This window comes from Mizuhopecten yessoensis, unplaced genomic scaffold, assembly GCF_002113885.1.
Source record: "Mizuhopecten yessoensis strain PY_sf001 unplaced genomic scaffold, ASM211388v2 scaffold4805, whole genome shotgun sequence".
NCBI lineage: Eukaryota > Metazoa > Mollusca > Bivalvia > Pectinida > Pectinidae > Mizuhopecten > Mizuhopecten yessoensis.
The window spans coordinates 961,333-988,729 of record NW_018405730.1 but is presented as its reverse complement, the minus strand read 5'-3'; the positions used below and the strand labels follow the sequence as shown (position 1 = coordinate 988,729).

The 27,397-nt window shown below is 37.6% G+C and overlaps 1 protein-coding gene across 1 annotated transcript; it reads left to right on the top strand.

Moving 5' to 3' along the window:
• Positions 1-18: 18 nt before the first annotated feature.
• On the top strand, positions 19-19,146 carry LOC110449727 (tRNA wybutosine-synthesizing protein 4-like). Its single transcript, XM_021496778.1, has 15 exons — positions 19-177; positions 2,397-2,521; positions 3,710-3,869; positions 4,791-4,905; positions 6,215-6,362; positions 9,890-9,956; positions 10,118-10,149; positions 11,203-11,293; positions 12,485-12,665; positions 13,125-13,391; positions 14,233-14,949; positions 15,494-15,591; positions 16,537-16,724; positions 16,840-16,969; positions 17,410-19,146. Exons 1-15 carry the CDS (start codon positions 112-114, stop codon positions 17,605-17,607), a joined length of 2,583 nt encoding a protein of 860 aa, XP_021352453.1. The 5' UTR covers positions 19-111; the 3' UTR covers positions 17,608-19,146.
• Positions 19,147-27,397: the final 8,251 nt, after the last annotated feature.

Here is a 27,397-nt window from a genome sequence, read left to right as displayed (position 1 = left end):
CGTTCATGTGACGTCAATAATTTTATTAAAAATGGCTGCGTCCATGGGGAAAGTAGTCTGAAGAAAATCGTTTAATTTTACATCGTAATCAAGCATATCACTAATCTAAACATGGCTGAGGAACCAAAGAAGGATGATAAGAAGCACAAGACGTGTAAAAGTCGCCGAGAAACTGCTGTTGGTTTTACTTTTTAGAATTATATTTTCAACGTGTCATGCATTATTGTGGCCGAATAGTCGGTACATCGAATGTCGTCTAAAGGAAAATTGGTTTTCAGACACTTCGTCCAAAATATTGAAAGTTCCGTCTATCAAGTCATTTCCAGTAATTTTGGTTATATTTATGAGGATTTGTGAAATAACGACTTTTGAACATAGTTTAAAATTTCACTGTGATTAAGTTAAGATTAACGTTACTGTAGGTGTCGAATGAACAGGTTGGGCACAACGGCACATGGGTAATAATCCTGCATTTGGGTCACAGTTACCCATTTCAGTAATAATTTTATTACTGAAATGGGGAACAAAGTGAAATAAAAACACACAAAGTTCTTTTAAAAATGGTGTCATTCTTTTAAATAAATCAAATAAATAACACAATGAAGTACATTTTGTGCACAAAAAAATATCAATTCTGATGTCTAACTTTTTGTGCAAAGGACAAACCATATCACTGACTTTGTTCTCCATTGACTTCAGTGTGTAGTCAATGGGACTATCCATTGCAATGTGACAGCTGTGAGCATGATTTTTTTATGTGTGCTAGTTATAGCTACTCTACAACACACTATAAGCAATGGAGGTGATATAATTTGTCATTTTCACAAAAATTTAGACAACTGAATTTACATATTTTTGTACACAATTGTACCTCATTGTTTTTTATTTGATTATGTTGAAAGAATGACACCCTTTTTTGTTCATAATGTGTAAAAGAACTTTGTGTGTTTTTATTTCACTTTATTACCCATTTCAGTAATAAAAATATTACTGAAATGGGTAACTGTTACCCAAATGCAGGATTATTACCCATATGTGCCGTTGTGTCCAACCTGCTTAAAAGAACTTATATACCACCAATGTATACAAATTTGCCCAACCTGATGAAACCTTTAACACAATTGCAGGTTTGGAAGCACAAGAATAGATTATAAATTGTCTCCCTGATTCTTCTTTATATTTTCTTCAATAATATGTACAATNCCCCACCACCACCACCACACCCAAACCCCAACCCAGGCCCCTCCCACCCATTGGAAACAATCAATTAGGAGACATAAACAACATCCTGTTTGGCTGTAGAATTTGATCAGTTGCATAATTTAAAGATGCTGGGTTCTTCTTTGTACATCAAGCTCCCTACCCTCCCCTATAGGTAAAATGTTTAATTTTTCCAAAATGAAGGGAAACTGAGGAATATCTTCCCTTTTTCAAAGAAATAATTACTATTTTTCCATTTCATAAAAGTTTTAAGTCTGCCCTAAAATTAAGGTAGAGAAATTAAACCACTTGGTCAAACCTGGATTGTGTAATACAAATGTAGCTCTGCATGGTCAGCCTTTCCTCAATTTCTTCTGATATAGGACCAATTATAACCACACTTCCTGATAAGTAATTCCATTTTGCTATAGCTGAATGAATAATGTACATTTACAATGTAACTGTTGATCATTAAGTTATGCCATGAGTACATGGAACTGAAAATCTCAGTCAGTTTCCTTTTGGCAATGATCCCCTAGCTATAGGTATATGAGGTATATGGTACATACCATAAAGCTGGTTATTCTTAGTCTGCAATAACATGATATGCTGATCTCCTAGCTCTGACCTTTGCCAGTTATCTGAGTGATAATCCCCTTACTGGGTCCCAGATGATACAGTTAACGTTCGTCTCCATGAGAGGGCATATGTGTACATATACCAAGGCTGTACAGCACAGAGCTGTTTTTTTGCTTAGGAAAGCATTGATATTATTTGTAAGGCCTGCAGCTAGGTATAATTTTATTACCGTCCTTTGGCCGGAACACAAATGCTAGGTTTGCACCGTTGTGCATGCCTTTCAGGGGGGTTTGGTATACAGGTATCCGCCTTCGGGCCAGCCCTTTGTGCATTCCTCTGGAATGGTCGGGCGAGGTAAATCCTCAAGAGTCCCATGTATATAGTGTTGATTTTGTTTCTGTCCTTTCTCTTTTCTTCCTCTCTGTTCTTTCTTCCTTTTCACACCTTTAAAATTTGATTTATCATTTGTCTTTGTCGACCATTTGTTGGCCCTTATGACCAATCGTGTGTTTATCTGCAGCCTTTGTTTGTTAGTAACTCTCCAAAGTTTAAAGTTATCTGCACTTTTAACTCTACAGATCAATGGTGATGATGTTTATTATCTTATACATTCACAGGTCCAAGGGACCAATGACAACTCCATAGTGAGTAAGTGTTCCATGGCTGCCATTGGCTACTTTGATGATGTCTACCTCCAGGAGTTTGTGTCAAAGGTCACAAGAAGGGCTCCCCTCATACACAGGTAATTTATGTAATAACCTTTCAATTCATGGTGTCAAAAGGGAGATAAACTGATAAAAGCGACCTGCCTTCTGGTAGCTATTGCAAAAACTTTAGGAAAGGGATGTGCTGACAGGGGATGTGGCAGTCTTCTGTAAAATGTATTGATAAAAAAGTTAAAATTCAAAGTTGTTTTGAACTCACCTGTCTGGAAGGGCTAAGTGTGATTATTCCATGGCACATACAGCACATGTCCTCGACTTTTCCTTTAAAAGAAAGACTACTTAAGTCCAGAGTGACTGAAAGGATTTTGACAAAATTTGGCTTGGATCATTCCTGGGGCAAACAAATTTATTATACTATAAATGAAGAATTTGGCCTCACTAAAGGGCAAATGGGGTTAATCTTATTGGTTGGTATGAGTAAAGGGATTTGGACCTATATACCTACCCTAGGCCAAGGAAATTTAACGTATAAATGACTGACATGACACCTCCAGGGGTCGAAGGGCAGTGACTAAAGGGGATTCCGTACTGAATTCATTGATGTATAAATGAAGGGTATATGGTCTCTATGGGAGCATTTGGGTGGCCCTATAGGGTTGTTGAGATTAAATCTTTTAGAGGTATCACCTACAGTGTTAGCTTTAAGCTTCATCAGCATTTCAAATCACCAACATGTCTCCATTTGGTGTGACTGTCACTATGAGCTTGCACTTGAGAAAATAGACCACATTTAACACCTTGTTTTACCAGGGCTTTCCCTTATACCTCGTCAAAATGTGAGCAAGAATTAACTATAAAGGAAAAAGGACCAAAATATCAGTAACAAGTGGAACCTTGTAAAGGTAAGGTCTTATTTCTAGTGTAGGAACTAAATGTAGGAACATGAACTTTACCTGCACATTGTACATGTCTATACGCTGGTACCCAGGTGAATCCAGCAAATTTTCAAACAGAAAAACAAAACATAACAAAAACAGTGCTTGTTGTGCCCCCTTGTCCCCTACAAAGGCCCTCCTCTGAAACCACTGCTAAAGGAATCCTCTCCAAAAAGGCTAGCTATGCCTTTGACAGCATTAATCAAGAAGTTTAATTTTCCTGCATATGATGGAAATACAATAAGATTAGTAATTTGATCAATTGATGCAGTGAGTGTCTGGATTGTAACCTGATACCAGAAGTAATCCCACATTTCTGTTTGATTTCAGAGGTTATTTCGTTCGGGCTCTGACAATAGACCATATACTTCAGAAATTCCTTACCCTACACCAAGGACCAAAACAGATTATCTCCCTTGGAGCAGGCTTCGACTCTGCCTACTTTCGCCTGAAAGCTGCCGACAAATTGAGAAATGTTTCATTCTATGAGGTATTTGAAACTTTTTATTTCCAACATCTTTTCTTGAAATGTCAGACTATATCGAAAAAACATTTTCAAGATATATTTTTCATTTGGAATAAAGAATAATTCAAAATAAATAACAAATGTAGGCTGCATCAACACAATGTTTTAAAATGTACTTTTGTGTCTGCTTCAGTGCCTATGCGGCAATGTGGCCAAGATTCTCCAATTATTTAAATTTGACTGTTCTTTTGCACATTCAAACATTGGGTCATATGATGCCTTTACGACACAAAAATTTGACCATTAAATATGTTTAAACTAAGGCTTAGTTTATACATATTTAATGTCCAAATTTTTGTGCAGAGGATTAGGCTGAAGTTATATCAATTGATAAACATGGATGCCTCATTTTCATTTTATCAAAAAGACATGGTATTGCTGATGTCATATTTCCTAGACTTGATCATATTCTGCCAGAGTAAGGTGGATCTATGAAGAAGCTAGATCGTATTCTGCCAGAGTAAGGTGGATCTATGTGGAAGCTAGATCGTATTCTGCCAGAGTAAGGTGGATCTATGTGTAAGCTATTGGATATGCACATGCATGTACATGTATTTTTCTCCACAAAGTAAACTTATCAATGAACAATGGCACATGACTCATATGTTTACAATTTACAGTAAGTATGGGAAGACCTTTGGAGGAGCATGGTACATGCAAGTTTATTTCTCAACAATACATGATAATTTACCAGTGAAAATTGTTGTCACATTGCCAGTGTGGTATACTGTATGATATTCAATTAGTTTCATTCATGATTATATTATAAAAATATTCACATAATGCAATTGTTTATTGATTGATGAATACTTCAGTAACTGGATAATGTAAACTGACTAGATATGACGATTGAATGGATTATCAAAATCTTTTTGCATTTCACAGGTGGACTTCCCAGAGGTGGTGAAAAGGAAATGTGCTATTATAAAGGCTAAGGACATCCTAAGTGATCTCATTCCAGGCTTTCATCAGCAACATACTGACCAGAACCCACTCATCGGTTTGTGCTTTATAATATCTTATTTATGTTACATTATATGTAAAGAGCTGACCGCAGCAAGAGTCCTGATCCTAGATTTAGTCTAGCTAGGTGTCGCTTGATCAAGGTCTTCAGAGAAATAAAATGGGTTAGCTAGGATTCACTTGATCCAGGTCTTAAGAGAAATATAATGGTCTAGCTAGGTGTCACTTGATCAAAGTCTTCAGAGAAATAAAATGGGTTAGCTAGGATTCACTTGATCAAGGTCTTAAGAGAAATAAAATGGATTAGCTAGGTGTCACTTGATCAAGGTCTTCAGAGAAATGAAATGGGTTACCTAGGTGTCTCTTGATCAAGCTCTTAAGAGAAATATAATGGTCTAGCTAGGTGTCACTTGATCAAGGTCTTAAGAGAAATGAAATGGGTTAGCTAGGTGTCACTTGATCAAGGTCTTCAGAGAAATAAAATGGGTTAGCTAGGTGTCACTTGATCAAAGTCTTCAGAGAAATAAAATGGGTTAGCTAGGTGTCACTTGATCAAAGTCTTAAGAGAAATAAAATGGGTTAGCTAGGTGTCACTTGATCAAAGTCTTAAGAGAAATAAAATGGGTTAGCTAGGTGTCACTTGATCAAGGTCTTAAGAGAAATGAAATGGGTTAGCTAGGTGTCACTTGATCAAGGTCTTCAGAGAAATAAAATGGTCTAGCTATGTGTCACTTGATCAAGGTCTTTAGAGAAATGAAATGGGTTACCTAGGTGTCACTTGATCAAGCTCTAAAGAGAAATATAATGGTCTAGCAAGGTGTCACTTGATCCAGGTCTTAAGAGAAATGAAATGGGTTAGCTAGGTGTCACTTGATCAAGGTCTTCAGCGAAATAAAATGGGTTAGCTAGGTGTCACTTGATCAAAGTCTTAAGAGAAATAAAATGGGTTAGCTAGGTGTCACTTGATCAAGGTCTTCAGAGAAATAAAATGATCTAGCTATGTGTCACTTGATCAAGGCCTTCAGAGAAATAAAATGGTCTAGCTAGGTGTCACTTGATCAAGGTCTTCAGAGAAATAAAATGGTCTAGCTATGTGTCACTTGATCAAGGTCTTCAGAGAAATAAAATTGTCTAGCTAGGTGTCACTTGATCAAGGTCTTAAGAGAAATAAAATGATAAGTTAGTCCAGCTAAAATTTCAATGAGTCCTTAAGACATTTAGTTAATCTTTCATTTATGGTGCACCTAAAAATAAACATGAAAGTTTTTTATCCATTTGCTAGATATTTTTTCCATGTTTTAGAATATTTATTTAATTAATTCATTTTTGTACTTGATGTTTTATAGAGATACACACACCAGGTTACACCTTGGTTGGTGTTGATCTAACTCAGCTGAACACCCTGGAGGCTGTGCTGACCCACTGTGGCGTGGACACTGACCGGCCTACTCTCCTGCTGTCTGAGTGTGTTCTCACCTACATGACACGTCGCTGGTCAGTCTGTGTCTAACTTGACCTCACGACCTTATGTCTGAATGTGTCCTTACCTACATGACATGTTGCTGGTCAGTCTGTCTAACTGGACCTCACTACCTTATGTCTGAATGTGTCCTTGCCTACATGACATGTTGCTGGTCAGTCTGTCTAACTGGACCTCACTACTTTATGTCTGAATGTGTCTTTGCCTACATGACATGTTGCTGGTCAGTCTATGTCTAACTTGACCTCACTACCTTATGTCTGAATGTGTCCTTGCCTACATGACATGTTGCTGGTCAGTCTGTCTAACTTGACCTCACTACCTTATGTCTGAATGTGTCTTTGCCTACATGACATGTTGCTGGTCAGTCTGTGTCTAACTTGACCTCACTACCTTATGTCTGAATGTGTCCTTGCCTACATGACATGTTGCTGGTCAGTCTGTCTAACTTGACCTCACTACCTTATGTCTGAATGTGTCTTTGCCTACATGACATGTTGCTGGTCAGTCTGTGTCTAACTTGACCTCACTACCTTATGTCTGAATGTGTCCTTGCCTACATGACATGTTGCTGGTCAGTCTGTCTAACTTGACCTCACTACCTTATGTCTGAATGTGTCTTTGCCTACATGACATGTTGCTGGTCAGTCTGTGTCTAACTTGACCTCACTACCTTATGTCTGAATGTGTCCTTGCCTACATGACATGTTGCTGGTCAGTCTGTCTAACTTGACCTCACTACCTTATGTCTGAATGTCTACATGACACGTCGCTGGTCAGTCTGTCTAACTTGACCTCACTACCTTATGTCTGAATGTGTCCTTGCCTACATGACATGTTACTGGTCAGTCTATGTCTAACTGGACCTCACTACCTTTTGTCTGAATGTCTCCTTACCTACATGATATATTGCTGGTCAGTCTGTCTAACTTGACCTCACTACCTTATGTCTGAATGTGTCTTTGCCTACATGACATGTTACTGGTCAGTCTATGTCTAACTGGACCTCACTGCCTTTTGTCTGAATGTCTCCTTGCCTACATGACATGTTGCTGGTCAATCTGTGTCTAACTTTACTCTACCATCATAATGTCTGAATGTGTCCTTGCTTACATGACACTCGTATATCTATTCAGTCTGTAAGCTACCCTTACCCTTCTACTGTTCTTGTGTGTGTACATCTACATAATAAAATCTTTGGTCAGTCTATCTAGCTCACTGGCACGACATATTTTTGGTCAGTCTGTATAATCTACCTGATCTGAGAGTGTGTTCTTGCTGACAGGGTCTTAAACAAGTCAGTCTGTATCTACCCAATCTGAGAGTGTGTTCTTGCTGACAGGGCCTATAGCTATTCAGTCTGTATACTCTACCACATCTGAGAGTGTGTTCTTGCCAACAAGACCTTTAGCTAGTCAGTCTGTATCTACCCCATCTGAGAGTGTTTTCTTGCCAACAGGACCTATATCTAGACAGTCTGTATAATCTACCACATCTAAGAGAGTGTTCTTGCCAACAGGACCTATATCTAGACAGTCTGTATCTACCACATCTGAGAGTGTATTCTTGCCAACAGGACCTATAACTAGTCAGTCTGTATAATCTACCACATCAAAGAGTGTGTTCTTGCCGACAGGGCCTATAGCTATTCAGTCTGTATACTCTACCACATCTGAGAGTGTGTTCTTGCCAACAAGACCTTTAACTAGTCAGTCTGTATCTACCCCATCTGAGAGTGTTTTCTTGCCAACAGGACCTATATCTAGTCAGTCTGTATAATCAACCACATCTAAGAGTGTTTTCTTGCCAACAGGACCTATATCTAGTCAGTCTGTATAATCTACCACATCAAAGAGTGTGTTCTTGCCGACATGGCCTATAGCTATTGAGTCTGTATACTCTACCACATCTGAGAGTGTGTTCTTGCCAACAGGACCTATAACTGGTCAGTCTGTATCTACCACATCTGAGAGTGTGTTGTTGCCAACAAGACCTTTAACTAGTCAGTCTGTATCTACCACATCTAAGAGTGTGTTCTTGCCGACAGGGCCTTTAACTAGTCAGTCTGTATACTCTACCACATCTAAGAGTGTGTTCTTGCCAACAGGACCTATATCTAGACAGTCTGTATCTACCACATCTAAGAGTGTGTTCTTGCCAACAGGAACTATATCTAGACAGTCTGTATCTACCACATCTAAGAGTGGGTTCTTGCTGACAGGGCCTATATCTAGACAGTCTGTATCTACCACATCTAAGAGTGTTTTCTTGCCGACAGGGCCTTTAACTAGTCAGTCTGTATAATCTACCACATCTAAGAGTGTGTTCTTGCTGACAGGGCCTATATCTAGACAGTCTGTATCTACCACATCTAAGAGTGTGTTCTTGCTGACAGGGCCTATATCTAGACAGGCTGCATCTACCACATCTAAGAGTGTGTTGTTGCCAACAGGGTCTTTAACAAGTCAGTCTGTATCTACCACATCTAAGAGTGTGTTCTTGCCAACAGGGTCTTTAACAAGTCAGTCTGTATCTACCACATCTAAGAGTGTGTTCTTGCTGACAGGGCCTATAACTAGTCAGTCTGTATCTACCACATCTAAGAGTGTGTTCTTGCCAACAAGACCTTTAGCTAGTCAGTCTGTATAATCTACCCAATCTGAGAGTGTGTTCTTGCCAACATGACCTATAACTAGACAGTCTGTATCTACCACATCTAAGAGTGTGTTCTTGCCAACATGACCTATATCTAGACAGTCTGTATCTACCACATCTAAGAGTGTGTTCTTGCCAACATGACCTTTAACTAGTCAGTCTGTATCTACCCCATCTGAGAGTGTGTTCTTGCCAACATGACCTATAACTAGTCAGTCTGTATTTACCACATCTAAGAGTGTGTTCTTGCCAACAGGACCTATAACTAGACAGTCTGTATCTACCCAATCTGAGAGTGTGTTCTTGCCAACATGACCTATAACTAGTCAGCCTGTATCTACCACATCTAAGAGTGTGTTCTTGCCAACAGGACCTATAACTGGTCAGTCTGTATCTACCACATCTGAGAGTGTGTTCTTGCCAACAGGACCTATAACTAGACAGTCTGTATCTACCACATCTAAGAGTGTGTTCTTGCCAACAAGACCTTTAACTAGTCAGTCTGTATAATCTACCCAATCTAAGAGTGTGTTCTTGCCAACAGGACCTATAACTAGTCAGTCTGTATCTACCACATCTAAGAGTGTGTTCTTGCCAACAGGACCTATAACTGGTCAGTCTGTATCTACCACATCTAAGAGTGTGTTTTTGCTAACAGGGCCTTTAACTAGTCAGTCTGTATCTACCACATCTAAGAGTGTGTTTTTGCCTACAGGACCTATAACTAGTCAGTCTGTATAAAATACAGTTTCACACAAATAAAACTATATTAGGATAAACAATAATGAACCTGTTTACATTCTCAAGATCCTGATAGATTTATAGAAGCAGAAGCTACAGTAGGATATACAATTAATGTAGTGGATATTTCTGTTTGTATTTACAGTTCCTCTGCTGTCCTGAAGTGGGCCTCAGAAACCTTCATCAATGCTGTGTTTGTTTTATATGAACAGGTAATAATTGTTATGAATATTTTTCTACCAATGCTATTACCAGTATTACCGGTAAATTGTATGAAAAATTATTGTCTTTTAAACTAAAAGTTGGTTTCGCTTCCTTTTCTGAGATTATTTATTGATAAATTCATTGAATGTTTTTCTGTATTGTTTCACAGATAAATCCCTATGATGCCTTTGGACTATTTATGTAAGTAGAGAGAAACCTTTTCTCACCATAGTACTATTCAAGTCCTGTAATTGTGAAGTTGTTGATTCATTGTGATAACTGAAACTAAGCATCTTATGGAAGTACATTTGTCAGTCAGATTAGACAGGGGTCTCTAAAAATTCAGGTTTAAATTAATAGAATTTAAAGTTTGTGCTATTTTACTTCATTCAAAGTCAAGTCAGTTTGCCAAACAGTTAGTAATTACATATGAATATAACTTCCTGTTAAGAAATTTGCCGTTTGAATTCTGCAGATAAGGCATATTTCACAGAGTATTTGAGTCAAATTAAACAGGTATCACAGGATCTTGGGGTCTGACTAAACAGGTTTCACAGAATATTTGGGTCTAACTAGACAGGTTTCTCAGCATGTTGGGGTCTGACTAGACAGTTTTCACATAGTGTTTGGGTCATATTAAACCAGTATCACAGGATCTTGGGGTCTGACTAGACAGGTTTCACAGAATATTGGGGTCTGACTAGACAGCTTTCAAAGTATGTTTGGGTCTGACTAGACAGGTGTCACATAGTGTTGGGGTCTGACTAGACAGGTTTCACAGTATGTTTGGGTCTGACTAGACAGGTTTCACATAGTGTTGGGGTCTGACTAGACATATTTCACAGAATATTGGGGTCTGACTAGAAAGGTTTCACATAGTGTTGGGGTCTGACTAGACAGGTTTCACAGACTTTTCGGGTCTGACTAGACAGGTTTCACAGAATGTTGGGGTCAGACTAGACATGTTTTACAGAATATTGGGATCTGACTAGACAGGTTTCATAGTATGTTGGGGTCTGACTAGACAGATTTCACATAGTGTTGGGGTCTGACTAGACAGGTTCCATAGTATTTTGCGGTCAGATTAAACAGGGTTTCATAGGATATCGCGGTCAGGCTTACCAGGTTTCACATGATGTTGTAAATTCCGGTCAGATTGTACAAGTTTTACTGTACATTAGACCAGAATATAACAATATTATCTTGGCCTATCAGACTGTTCTCTCCTGTTTAAGTTTTTATGTTTTTTTACAGGCAAAGACATTTCCAGGTAGTCGGTTCACCACTCCGATGTATCACTGCCTTTCCCACACTGCAGTCCCAACAGGAGCGGTTCCTAAAACTGGTAAGTACAGCATAATGTGCGTCACTCAGGCACCCACCCACGCATCCACCCACGTACCCACCCACACACTACAAGGTAATGTGGGGGTATACTTCAGTCAATTTGTTAAATCTGCTGTTTTTCTTGATCATAATGTCTGATTGCTTTCCCACCTTATTGTCACTAAACTTCTTCAAGGTGTCTTGCCATGTCCAGATGGAGTGTTGTGTATCACATGGAGGTCTAAACCATCTTGTTACAGACTTCTGATTTTATCATTAATCATAGATGCATCTGTCATAGTTTGACACCGTATGGTGTCATAGTACACTCTGATCCTTACATAAAATGTCAAGGTCATGACAAAAGGTAAGGGGCCTTATGTCACTTTCTTATTAGTTTAAGAAAAAGTGCAAATTTTCTGAAATATTGTGACAAACATTCAGCAAACATAAGAATTTGACAGCTGAGGAACATCACTGATAGGGAGTTTCTGTTTCTCCTGTTGACAGTATTTTGTTTGAGGTATGGTGTACCCTGGTACAGTTGACAGTGTTTTGTTTGAGGTATGGAGTTCCCTGGTACAGTTGACAGTGTTTTGTTTGAGGTATGGACTACCCTGGTACAGTTGACAGTGTTTTGTTTGAGGGATGGAGTACCCTGGTACAGTTGACAGTATTTTGTTTGAGGTATGGAGTCCCCTGGTACAGTTGACTGTGTTTTGTTTGAGGTATGGAGTCCGCTGGTACAGTTGACAGTGTTTTGTTTGAGGTATGGAGTTCCCTGGTACAGTTGACAGTGTTTTGTTTGAGGTATGGAGTACCCTGGTACAGTTGACGGTGTTTTGTGTGAGTTATAGAGTACCCTGGTACAGTTGACGGTGTTTTGTTTGAGGTATGGAGTACCCTGGTACAGTTGACAGTGTTTTGTTTGAGGTATGGACTACCCTGGTACAGTTGACAGTGTTTTGTTTGAGGGATGGAGTACCCTGGTAAAGTTGACAGTGTTTTGTTTGAGGTATGGAGTACCCTGGTAAAGTTGGCACCTTTACAGAAACATAGTTAGACACAGATTCTAATATATATTATGTATATATCATCTCCAAATTTTACATATAACATATCATTTGATGTTGACTTACTAGTAACTGATTTACAGTATTACTTCCTATTTTTACAAAGGAAATAAAACAATTTTCTTTGTCTGTACTAGGGCTGGGAATGGACAGAGGCACTGGATATGAACCAGATTTACACGACACTGGTGACCGGCCAACAGCACCACCTGGTGGAAATGATGGAGCCATTTGACGAGTACGAAGAATGGCATCTTATGAGTAGTCATTACATGGTTATGTGTGGTTACATTGGAGACTGTAATAAACTTCTACAGGGTAAGGTCATAGGTCATGTGTAGTTACATTGGAGGCTGTAATAAACTTCTACAGGGTAAGGTCATAGGTCATAGTTAGTGTGTGGTTAGATTGGAGACTGTGGTAAACTTCTACAAGGTGAGGTCATAGGTTATAGGTCATGTGCTGTTGCAATGGAGACAGGTAAGCTTATACAGGGTAAGGCCATAAGTCTTTAGTCTAGTTTACATGTACCTCTACAGGGAAAGGTCATAGGTCATGTGTGGGTACTTTGGAGACTCTGGTAAACTTCTATAGGGTAATTATATAAGGTCAGAGGTTATGTATTACTTTGTGCTTTTTGTTACATACATATTGTATGACATAAGACTTTGAAATTTTAAGTGTTCTTATTCATACATTATTATAACATGTATTTGCAACACTGGGCACTCTTCATTGTAATGCAAAAGTTGATGGGATTGCTTTCATTTCTTTCAGACATATCCCAGAAAACCTACAAACATTTGGACAGCACAGATCCGGACCTGCCAAGTGTTTGTGTAGAACATGTGCCTGTAAGCTATCCTATGTTGCGATTTGGTCATAGCAGTACACATCTCCATGGTAACAACTTCTTTGTGACTGTGGGAGGCTTCGGGGAGCAGTATGGTAAACACAGACGGCTCATTGATGTTGTTGTAACAGACCTGACCACTTACGGTTCTCGCTTCCATTACCCGAGTGTGGATCCAAAGACAATTGAGGGTATGTGTAATGTATGGGGAGTGGGGTATATGTAATGTATGGGGAGTGGAGTATATGTAATGTATGGGGAGTGGGGTTTATATAATGTATGGGGAATGGGGTATATGTAATGTATGGGGAGTGGGGTGTATGTAATGTATGGGGAGTGGGGTATTTGTAATGTATGGGGAGTGGGGTATATGTATGTATGGGGAGTGGGGTATATGTATGTATGGGGAGTGGGGTATATGTAATGTATGGGGAGTGGGGTATATATAATGTATGGGGAATGGGGTATATGTAATGTATGGGGAATGGGGTATGTGTAATGTATGGGGAGTGGGGTGTATGTAATGTATGGGGAGTGGGGTATATGTAATGTATGGGGAGTGGGGTGTATGTAATGTATGGGGAATGGGGTATATGTAATGTATGGGGAGTGGGGTATATGTAATGTATGGGGAGTGGGGTATGTGGAATGTATGGGGAGCAGACTTATTGATTGATTCTGTAATTTTTCATTTGATGTTCAATTGTATCATGCTTCATTAATGATCTGTTATGTAGAAATATGCGAAATTTTGTTTTATTGATGTGGATCATTTAAGATGGCAGGACATGTATAGTTTGTTTTATGTTATAACAAATTATGAAATATCACAAATTTAAAATTTACTCCTGAATGTGTCATGAGAAATTGACATCTCATACAGCTGAGTCCTGCTGGTGAATTAGCCAGAGTATAATAATGAGTCATAGTGACCCTGTAGCTATTTTACACTGCCTTAGCAGTCTAAATTATGGAGCTTCTCTTTATGTATTTATCAACAAATTCAGTAAAGTCTGGAAATTATTGTTTCAGTCAATCGGATGCATCATGTGATATGTGCTATGAAAGATAACTCTGTTCTGCTCATTGGAGGGAGGACATCACCGATCAGACTCTGTCATCAAGTTGTTAGACTGAGTTTCATTGGTTTGGATAATAACCAATCAGAAACCACAATTAGCAAAGAAATTTCAACTTCTGACCATTCAGAGCAGCTGTTGAAGACCAATGATTCCATAGTAAACAATTCCAGGACACAAGAAGAAACTAACAACACAGTGGAGACTGAGAGTACTGCTACTAATATAAGAAACGTTCAGGATAGTGTACCAAATATAGAAAATTCAGGTGAATGCTCCTGTGATAGTTTAGCAGAAAGTGTTTCAAGACAGTGTGGATTGAATAGTAAAGTTAGAAATCCTCAGGTATCGAAACCGGCAAATGTGAATAAAACGTCAAAGTCTGACGCAGAAAGACCTGAGTGTGTGTTAGGTAATTCTGTGATAGAGCCGAGAAATCCATGTCACAGGGAAACGGGAAAGAGCAAAAATAACGGAAATTCAAATCACAGGGGTGCAAGAAATGCGGCAAGAAATTCAAGTCGAAAGAACAAAGGAAAGGACGAGAATAAAGAGTTTGTGACTGACGGAAAAGGAGGGCCCCTTAATGTTGATATTAGTGTGATGTCCGTTAGTGGGGATATCCCATGTCCACGGTGGAGGCATTCTGCCCTAGTAGTCAACAGGGGAGGTAAGAAACTATAAAATATCTCTAGCAGTAGACCAATCTTAATAAATAAAATACCAATCAAAATTCTCGTTAAATCTAGAGGTACTGTGGAAATAGATATTTTCAATATGTGGAGTTTCTCACTTTTTTGCATTGAGTGAATTAGTGGAAGATATCCACACATGAAAATTCTTTTAATATGGATTACATAAAATATAGATATACAGAACATATGCATTTCAGAACCATCGCCAGTGTGAAATTTCCACTTTTACAGTAATAAAGTTCAGTTTTAGTGAAAGAATGACATCCAATTCAAAATTCTTGTATTTTAGTGCAAGAATAAAACTCAATCTTGATACATGTAGGAATAATAAAAAATGATGTATCTATTGTTTTAAAACTTTTATTGTACTGAACAAAGTTTGTGAAAAAAGAATGAACCTGAGAATGAATCTTTTGATAAAATGTTTGAAAAGACAACACTGAATCTTGTGTCTGTAATCCTGCTTATCTCGTATCTTACTCTATCTTCAATGGTTTAAGCATGACATTTGTTTTGTAGGTGTGGAATGTGTTTTCCTGTTTGGGGGACGGACTGAGAATGTTCTTGCACTCAACGATGGGTACTTCCTGGACACCGTCTCGGGCAGATGGTCTAAGGTTAGTGCTGCTAGTGAAAGTTAAATTTCATAAATTTCGATCAGCCAGTTTAAAATGCTGGACAACTATTGTTTGGGGTATAAAACTTCTAAATCACCTTGACACTATCCATTCTCTCTAAGATTTAGAAAAGTTGTGAATACTGGGGACAGACCCAAAGGCAGATGGACAGAGGGATGGACGGAGGGATGGGAAAACCTATATTATACTTGCACAATTCATTGTATATTTAAATATTTCTTAAGCAGGTATTGAATATTTTCTGAATGTTATCATTTATTGCTGATGGTGCTCATATTTAACATTAGTTCTGTGATTGTTCCGGTATTGGTTACATTTAAAAACAAACAAAAATCAAGTGTGTTTTATGTCAATATGTACCTTGAAAAATATTACTGTAACAGAGAAAAGTTTATTATCAAACTTGGTTTTTAATATTTATAGTGGTTGTAGTCTTGCACAACTGTCTGTGTGACATCATCAATATCAGTGTGACATCATCACTGTCATTGTGACATCATCATTGTCAGTGTGACATCATCAGCCAGTGTGACATCATCACTGTCATTGTGACATCATCATTGTCATTGTGACATCATCACTGTCATAGTGACATCATCATTGTCATTGTGACATCATCATTGTCATTGTGACATCAACACTGTCAGTGTAACATCATCATTGTCAGTGTGACATCGTCATTGTCAGTGTGACATCATCAATGTCAGTGTGACATCATCACTGTCATTGTGACATCATCACTGTCATTGTGACATCATCACTGTCATTGTGGCATCATCATTGTCAGTGTTAAATCATCAATATCAGTTTGACATCAACATTGTTAACAAGATTGCAGGTTACAGTATCAATGTTTGTTTGTAGAAGATGCATTATCACAGTGTCTCTCTGGAGAATGCTGAAGAAATGTCACAATAATTTCAGGTGTCATCTGCTGAGTCGGCTTTTGTCCCAGTTCCAAGACAGGCCCATTCCATCACGATCTGGGGTCAAAAGGTCATACTGTCAGGTGGCCTTGACTCGCACCTACATCCCTTGAACTCTGTACACACTTTTGATGTCACTACCTGTGAATGGGAAACCTTTGCTTTAAAGGGACTCATGCTGAGTCGGTAAGTAAAAAAATGAAAAATGAAAAAAATCCAATATTTGTCATTTTAACTATACGTTTCACAATAATGGCATGTACCCCCAGATTGTATTACTGTTTTGTTCTCTGTATTTCAGGTATTCCCATTCTAGTCATGTGATTGGAGAGTACTTGGTGCTCATTGGTGGAGTGAACTTTAACCACACCCAGCCAGGAGTGGCTCTCGTACACCTGCCGTCCCTCATCTCTCTCGAGTTTCCACTACAGGTAAGTAGGTCAGAGTGACGTCAATCGCTACTACAATTTACAGTGCGTCAAGCACTATCATTATATGTTTAATTTACTATAATAGTAAAAGTTGTTGTATCAATTATGACTGTAGACACTAAAATATTAATTCGTGATGTCAATCTTAAGAAATATTAGTGCCCCGCATTGGAAATTTGGCTGCCCTATAGTAATCATGGTGTCAGTCTGTTCGTCCACCCCTACATTTCCGGGCGTTATCTCATAATCCCAAGGAGTTCTTTCCAAAATTTAAAGTAGATGTGCAAAAGGTGTTGCACAGTTTCTAAGGTCAAGGTCACTGTTACTAAAAAAAAATCCAGGTAGGGTACATTTAGGTACACATGGCAGGGCCTTGATGATGGACTATGCGCTGTTCATTGTTTATATTCATGTGTCTTGTATGTGTTATGTATCTACAGGCCCAGAAGAAGGAGTCCATTGTGATGCTACATCGACACACCAGCGTGTACCTCGGGGATTACAGTTTTGTTGTGATTGGGGGCGGGGGAAATTGTTTCTCCTTCGGCACCCACCTTAACACAACCCCACTGAAACTTGACCTCACAGACTGCTTCAGTAAGATGGAGGATCACATCAAAAACCAAAGTACAGACTGAGTGAGAGGCATCATAGGAATTAATACAGAAAAGGGCATTGTTTCTGCTCTAAAAATTGTCACAAGATGGACATTTTAGTTAAGATTTTCCTTGTCTGACTAAAACAATTCCTGGCATTATGCTCAAAATATTAAATGTATTGATAATTCAACACTTAGGCATGGAGGTCTTATGTCCTTAAAGTAATGGTGGTTCAATATTCTGGTAGAGAAATCCAGGTAAATAAGTTAAGGAGTGTCAACAACCAAGATTCTGTAATTAAAGACTTCATTTTGGATGGCTAGGCCAACTGTCATCAGAAGTCCGAATATGGATTGACCTAGCCATCCCAAGCATGTAAGCAATTAAAACTAATAAATTATAGAAAACTAGAGGTTGACACTCCTCCCGTTACCTGCTTGTAATATTATGGTAAGTGAATTCCACAGAAAATATATTGAATGTAATACATTTATGCAACAATAGGAGTACAATGCCTGCATTGTTTTATCTGGGAAGTGTACTGTATTCTAATCCTATTGGGACCATTGAGAATTCATGAAAATGTGTTAAGGTCTCACTGTGATGTAACAGGATCAGGAGAGTCGGGTCTTAACTACACCCAACTGGTCATTATACTGACCAACTCAAGTTTGATGGGGTGACACGATCGTAGTTAAAGAGAGAATTAAAACAGAATGACCGATTAACAAGTGTATTCATTCTCTGTACTTATATAGCTCCTATCCCCCTAACCTTTGAGAAAGATAGAGAATGGAGAACAGAAATCGGCCCTAAATCCAGAGAAAAAATAATCCAAAATTGTTTAATGAATTTTAGATATACTTAAGTAATTCACGGGTACACATAATAAAACACATTAAACCTGTATAATCATTTCATGTATTCTTTACAATGTTAAACCCCTGTCATACTAGGGCCGCGTTCCCACGGCGTCCAAGAAAAATCCAGAACACCAATCTGCGTGCAGTGGAATCGCAAGCATCGCCGCGGCAACACAGTGGCATCGCCAGTGAATGCAGTGGGTTTGCATAGAATGCCGAATGGCGTTCTCTGAGATGACACTGTGTCTGTACCGCACTTATACGGCGCCGTGACGTGAAGCGCCATGAGAGCGCAGACAATCGCCAACTAGAACTCCGTAGGAACGCGGTAGAACGCCATGCAGCTCCTTAGAAACGCCAAGTTCACCATGAGAACGCCGTGACATTGACATCTTCATGAAAAATATCAACATGAAATATATCAATTTTTAGTGCGATCTCAGGGCGCTCTGGGAAAATTTAACAACGCTGCGCAATCGCAGTGGCAACACGGCTAGGTGTGACAGGGCCCTTAGCAAACTCTCCAATGTAATGAAATTATTTATTTATCTTAGCATGAAAAGGAATGAATTGCTATATATCAGATAACAAATCGATAATAGCCATTTTTATTATAAATATGATAACTTTATTAATGTTCCATTAATATTTGTGGAAGTTGCTCATTATTTTGTTGTGGTAATTTATGTTAATTATGCAATGTTTACTAAATAAAGGGTCGCTTTTCCATTTGACTTATCTTATGCTTTAAATAAAATATTTACATGACCTAATGATATAGCCCTGATGCATTAAGGTGAAAGTGACCTTAACCCTAACACAAATCATAGATAAAGTGTTTAAGGTAGTGTGATACATCCCATGTATCCTTAACTTACACAATCACATGTGTGATGTGTAAAGGTGTTACTCTAATTCTGGCTCAGAGCACAGGTATAAGTTTATTTACATTTCCACTTCAAGTTCCTGTATAAGTATTACCAGAAGAAATTGCATTCATATGGCTATTAAAGCAACATGATCAGCGTCATTTTGAAGGTTTTCTTTCAGCCTCGAATAACGTGAGGCAAGTGTCAGAAGCAAACATTTTGTTGACGTAAGGCTGTTCCAGGAATCTTGTTTGCACTGACGACACAGACACTTCAATATCGAAAATATTTAAGGGAATACCTATGCTTAGATCAATTATAACTATAAACTTTAGTATTTAATATTAAAAGAATTGCCGTTCAATCCGTATATAAATTTAACACTAGCACGAATGGCAGGTGAATGTGTAAAGTAGCATATAGCCTTAACTCAAGCATGAGTTATACATAAGATGGCAACATAATGTAAACTCTAACATACAGCACAGATAAAATGTGTAAGAAAGCATAAAACCTGAACTTTAACACGAATGCAGGTATAAATGTGAGGTACATTTACAATGTAACCTTAACTCAGCACAAATCAAAGTTACGCTACCTTCCACACGATACATGTGATATACGTTACCTTCCACACGATACCTGTGATTGACTTTACCTTACACACGATACCTGTGATATACGTCACCTTACACACGATACCTGTGATATACGTTACCGTAACGTAAATCACAGGTATCGTGTGTAAGGTAACGTAAATCACAGGTATCGTGTGTAAGGTAACGTAAATCACAGGTATCGTGTGTAAGGTAGCGTAAATCACAGGTATCGTGTGTAAGGTAACGTATATCACAGGTATCGTGTGTAAGGTAGCGTAAATCACAGGTATCGTGTGTAAGGTAGCGTATATCACAGGTATCGTGTGTAAGGTAACGTATATCACAGGTATCGTGTGTAAGGTAGCGTAAATCACAGGTATCGTGTGTAAGGTAACGTATATCACAGGTATCGTGTGTAAGGTAACGTATATCACAGGTATCGTGTGCAAATTTGGTACCTACAGTATACAAAGTGGCAGGCAACGTACCATAACTTTTAAGACTACATAACAGCACGCTAGTCCGAATTATTCTGGCGTTTTATCGACTTTTTTTTATATCGGTCTGTCGTCAATTGACGACAAACCGATATAAAAACAAGTCGATAAAACGTAAGAATAAGTCGGACTAAACAGCACGCTAGAATAAAAAGAGTTGTAAACCATAGTTCTATTCACAACAGGAACAGGAGTTGCTCTAGGCTGTGCAACAGAAAGCTTCCAACAAAACTAAAAATCCCTTGCAGAATAAAGAAATGCATTTTACAGAAAACAAATCATAATGAGGAAGACAATTTACCACTTTACAAATTCAATTAAGACGTCCATTTTTCCGATAGTGAAGACTTTCATTACAGGCCAATTTTCTCTAAAGCAGTTCAAGTTATGAAAAGACCCTTGTTTGACATGTCGTCAATTTCAAATTGAAGTTTGAAGAAAATTGTCGGGAGGTGAAGCATTTTTTGCGCCACATGTGGTACCTGTCGTGATGTTTTCTGTTGAACTGTGATTGTCTTTAGTGAAAAGTGAAAAAGAAAGTTTTCAGAATGTTTTAGTGGAGTTTCCTAGAAATTCTTCAAAGAAAGAGCAATATCATAATTACATCGGGGGAACAGGAAATAGATAATCTCTGTTGTGCACGGGACATAGAAATGATAATGCCATTCGAAATCTTTAAACGAGATTTTACCACTGTGTAGGACTGACATCGGGTATAGCTAGTACCGAGGCGGGCATGGTAGCTGGTCGTAGTCAAATCACGTTAAGTTTTCCGATATTTCTTGTATTTTCTGGTAGTGTAGAGACAAATAAAGAAGCACGACAGTCAAGCATAGTTGTAATTCATATCTGAAACAGGAGGCATGTATTTTTTTTGGTGTAGTTGCATATTATTTACAAAAACAGTCTGCTTAGTACCGCTAAATCTTCATTCGCAACAGCAAATATTGTCTTGACTTGACATTTGCCAGTGGATTATATACATTTATATGCTACGATGATTACTTATAGTTATATAGTCATGATAATAAATGGAATCACTCTATATTATGCTTCTTTCTTTAGTTATTGGTATAACTATAAATACAGTTGTACAGGTAAGTCAGTGTGCTAACCACTAGTCTACCTGTGCTGTTGACTAAAATAATAATTGTGTGTGTGTTTTTCAGCCCCCAATATATTAGGGTTGCAAAATATTGTTTTTAAAGTAACAATTATAAAACAAGGTTTCAGACCATAATTTAAAAGTGCTTATTAAAGGTTGATGAAAATAAAGTTAGAATAGACTTTGAAATCTGGAGTAGGAATGCAACTAAGTTTTCCCATTGCCTGTTAATGGTATACATATTTAACACTTTCAGACGTCTGTATTGCATTTTACCACTTTGCTGTTTACAGATAACTATGAATAAATTGAGGATATATCAACTTAACTATAGTTTATTTCTTTGCAAATCTAGGTATTATTGCAGATTTTCTCTACATCATCATTACAATTTCTTTTGTGACCCCTCTCCTTTGTATATTGACGTTGTGACAGGGAAAGAGTATGTGACCTTCTACCTAAGTTCCAACTCTCCACCCTATTCTCAAGGTAACAGCTTAAGTTCCAACTCTCCCACCATATTGTCAAGGTCACAGCTTAAGTTTCAAATATCCACCTATATTGTCAGATTCACAGCAAAAATTCCAACTCTCCATCCCTATTGTCAAGGTCACAGCTAAAGTTCCAACTCTCCATTTCTATGGTCAAGGTCACATATAAAGTTACTCTCCACCGCTATGGTCAAGATAACAGCTTAAGTTGTGTTATAGCATGTGAAAAATGGGTACTCCTTATCATTATTTAACTCGACATTCATTAGACTTTCGACATTCTTTACCCCTTCTCTTACGATATCATTCAAAAGTGTTACAAAGCAACATCATTGGTATGTTACTCCAATGGTATAACAACATAAAAAACGTAGCTAGTACAAATGCTCGCTCTAAACATGGTTATGTTAGTATAGCTATTCGCCGTAGTGTTAACATGCTAGTTGCCGTACACTTGAAAATGTAATCTCTATATGGAGGAAATAAAGAATCTGTCTGTCTGTCTGTTTGTATGCCAATGACGTCCGTTTCATCATGATATATGTCATACATTAATAGGTATCTCTTCTTCTTTCTTTGTATATGAATTTGTACCGGTACTTTGTAGTCATTTTTACCAATATCTTAAGATCGCCTAGCGTCCATGCCCGCTTCGGTACTCCAGTGCATCAGACATACTACATACAGAACCTAGAGGAACTTGAAGCATTTTACGATTTCAGAATTTACCATGATCCAAGAGATGAAATCGCTGTCTTTCCGCAATGGCTATCGACCATGTATATGAGTAGCCTGAGTTTCCTCTGGCCCTGACACCAGACTTAGACATTTTGACAGAAGTCTGGTGTCAGCGGAATCTTGGGCTAGCATATGAGTGACTGTTGCTGGTCCCAAGGTTACAACTAGTTTGACTGTATTGTTAGCGAAATATATTAAATCAGGCTTTTACTTATTTTCGTGAGCGTACATTAACCAAATTATTCTCGATAATTTTAATTTGTGGGTGAATAACGATAAACTCTCCTCGCCAATTAGTACAAAGGTTCCATTTCAGGAGATGTTAGTGATCCAACGAAAACAATACATTTTGTTGGCTCTTTAAAAGTGACCTAACACGAGCAATATATCGCGCAAGATCAAACAAAATATTTTGCGAAAGCTAATGATTTAATGCAAACAGTACATCTCGCGAAATTTACGAGATTCAATGCCAACACAAGATATTTCGCGAAATACATGTGATTTAAAACTATAACAAATTTGATCTCACGAAATTTGAATTAGCATGTGACCTTAGCTGTAATAAAATCACACGAACAACATGTCGCGAAATCTAAGTGATCACGCCCTCGTCAGACGGTCTACTCCAATCAATTAACACAAACATAGCCCCTTTATGTTGTCCGATCCAGTCAAGAAATACAGTCCTAGAAAAGAAAGATGCTTGTATGGTACCACTGTTGACATTTTTCAGACGCCACAGCATCATGCCAAAAGCGATTGCAAGAATTTAAAAGTACGCAGGAATAGCATAAGAACAAAACCGGACAAACGAACAAACGAACAAACGAAAAAAGCAATGTGTTTATCAATTGGACTCATAAATATAATAGTCTTATCATTTAAAGTATGTTTTCTTCTCATCTCTGTTTAAACAGATCTATATAATGCACAAGAAACAATACACATCCCTGACAATACCGACACTTTTTAAATCAAACTTTATGATTACTTAACAGAGAAATTCAGATTTAGAAAAAAATACCACAACGGTCCAGGACTTGTCTATTATTATTTTTTCTTGATGCAAGTGGTGAATATATGGAATATACTAGGTTAGAGTACAATGACTTCAACAAATTAAAAGATAGTTAAGCGGGGACAGGCACAGTGACGACGAGGCATAGGACGACGCGGGGCGTGATGCACGTGGAACGAACTCGGTGAAATTTGTGTGTTTAAATACACAGGGACTTATAACTAAACGCCTGAATAAACTGAATAGTGAATTTTATAAAATATAAATGTAACGATATAATCCTTCTGACAGAATATTGGACCTCAGAATTGAGTGATTTACATGTAAAAGATTTTGAAATCATGCTTTACATAGAACCGAAAGGTGTAAAGGTACGAAGCGGAATTCGGGTGGTTTAATTGTGTATTTGCGGAATACTGTTGTACCCGGCATTGAATTAGTTGTTAAAGATGCCGATGAAAATGGAAAAAACTTTCTCTGGTTTTGAAAGAAATGTATATCTCTTTTTGTGCTATGTTTTACCTGAAAATACCAGTAGACAGGCTTTTTTAGATGCTGATACTTTTGACCGCTTACATAACATATTAATTGATATTGTTAATGACGAGGAAGACACTTGTGATTTTATAATTACAGGTGACATGAACGCTAGAACAAAGGAGTTATCTGACTTCGTTGAAAGTGATATAAGTTACTTTATACCTATAGATGACGAATACGTAGAGGACAGTATGGGTAAGCGGTATTCACTGGTTTGAAGTTGATTGATTTCTGTAAGTCTTCTGGTTTAGTAGAGTAGGAAAAGACGCGGGTATATAGGATCGTTAACCTTCGCGAATGTGTAATTATTACACCTGAATTATTCCAATCTGATTAAAATCATATGTTACATGGCTGTACATAATTAACGCACAATAGCACAACGACTCTACTTCCGTAATCGTCGGTATCGACGGAGGAAGTCTAACAGATGAAGATGGCTTCGTTAACTTCAGTACTACGCCTGAACATCTGTTCACGCGGAGCCATGTAACAGATGATTTTAATCAGATTGGAATTATTCTCATCTATTGTTGACTTCTATGTTGACTTGCCAAATGTTTACAGTGATCATATGGCCGTATATTTTGAAATGAAGGCGTCTATGGTAGCCTGTGGTTTTAACAGTAATACTTCGAATGAAATGTCGTCAATTAAATATAAATGGAATCCTGCACTTAAAGATGTGTTTTTGCAAAATTTACAGAAAGATGATTGTATGTTGAATTTCCTAGAAGTTAACCGGTTATTGAATGCAACGGAAATTAGTAATACAGATTTGAAAAATGCTGTAAATATTTTTAATGAAGGTTTATGTAAAGCGGCAAATACCTATTATGATGCATACTATTTCGTCTCCTGGGGCGTATAAAACGCGTGGAAATACAGGTCATGTTTGAAGAGTTGAATTGTGATATTGAACGAGAAGAAATAATGAAAGAGGTCGCCCAGCTAAAACCAGGTAAAAGCGCTGGGCCTGATTTATTAATTAATGAATTTTTAATGTAGGGTGTTGATGTATTGTTACCATACATACTGTTATTGTTTAATTCTGCTTTTAAGAAAGGATTATTTCCAGATGCATGGACGGAGGGTTATATTGTTCCTTTACATAAAAGGGGTCACTGTCCGATGTATCAAATTATAGGGGAACAACTTTAATGAGTGTAGTTGGGAAATTATTTACGATGGTTTTGAATAATAGGCCTAATTTTTGGGCCGAGAAATATAAGGTTTACGTTGGCGCACAGGCTGGATTTAGGAAGGGTCACAGTACCATAGATAATATCTTTATTTTAAATGGAGTTATCTCCCATCTTTTTCATTTAAAGAAGAGTCTACATTGTGCATTTATTGATTTCTCAAAAGCCTTTGATTATGTTGTAAGGGACAACTTGTGACTTAAACTAATAAAAGTTGGCGTAAGGAGTAAAATACTTGATATAATTAAAGCTATGTATAGTTCTGTCAAATCAAGGGTAAAAGTAAATAATGAAATTTCAGAAAGTTTTCAATGCATAACTGGGGTTCGTCAAGGTGAAAGTCTGTCTCCCTTTTTATTTGCTATGCATACAAATGATTTAGAAAATGAATTTATATTGAATGGTTTTGACGGTATAACAATTGATTATTTAAAACTCTATTTAGTTCTATACGCGGATGATATCACAATTTTTTCCGAGTCTGCTATACAGTTACAACACGGATTAGACATACTGAAAGTGTATTGTAACACACGGAAATTAAAACTGACTGTAAATAAAACTAAGGTTATGGTTTTTAGAAAAGGCGGAAGGGTCGCAAGCGACGTTAGATTTTATTATGACGGCGGAGCAATAGAGATAGTGAATAGGTTTTCGTTTTCGGGCATTGTTTTTACATCGGGGTGATCATTTTATGAGGCTCAGAAAACTCTGGCTGGCCAAGCTACTAAATCTATATTCAAAATGGAAAAATACTTATAACGTTTTGTTAATTTATCGCCCAAACATATATGTGATTTATTTGATAAATTGGTAATGCCCGTGCTTTGCTACGGCAGTGAGGTATGGGGCTTCCATTCGGCTGGGGATATTGAACGTGTACACCTTAAGTTTTGTAAAAGATTATTATATGTAAAGCCTACAACACAAAATCACTTTGTTTATGGTGAGATAGGTCGTTTCCCATCAAAAATAACAAGATATTGCAGAATAATAAAATATTGGCTGATGATAGATAGTATGCGATTCAACAAGCGATCTTGTTAGATCAGTATATAGCATCTTGTATCAGGACGCTGAACAGTTTTCAAAACAAAATTGGGCTAGTGCGGTAAAAGAACTTCTTTTTACTAATGGTTTTGGATATGTTTGGTACATGTATGCAGTCTGTAGGTAGTATAGAAGCCTTTATGCATTTATTTAAAATAAGAATTAAAGACGTTTTTGTTCAAAATTGGCAGAGGGAATTATCTGGCTCTACTAGAGCAAGATTTTATGTTTATCTTTCTAATAATTTCGAATATATACTATATCTCTAACTCGTCAACATAAAAAAGTTTCGTATTGCCTTTAACAAAATTTAGAGTCTCTTCTTATCGTTAGAGTGTTGAGGTAGGCCGTTGGCACAGACAGACAGACAGACAGACAGACAGACAGAACCCTATTCCTTATGAGAATCGTACATGTAGTTGTTGTGGGGTTTTAGAGGACGAGTATCATTTCTTTATGGAGTGTACCTTATATTCTAACATAAGATACATGTATATCAAGAGAAGGTATTTTCATCACCCAAATAGACCAACGTTCCCGGAACTTATATCGTCTACGAGCAAGGGAACATTGAAAAATATTGCCGCTTTCATTTTTAAAGCGAATGAGATACGGAACAATAACTTATTAATCAGGAGTAACGTCCGCCCTGATGTCGTGAAACCTGCATTTATGTATGGAAAGTCACTGTTTTACTTTATTATATATTTATGTAATTTAATGTATTGTACCACTACATGTATATATCCTTGTATATGCAATGTATTTATGGCACAAAGACATTTGTGTCTATTGCTGAATAAAGATTATCAATATAATCGTATTTGGAAATGGATGTTGATAGTTTGAGTTTT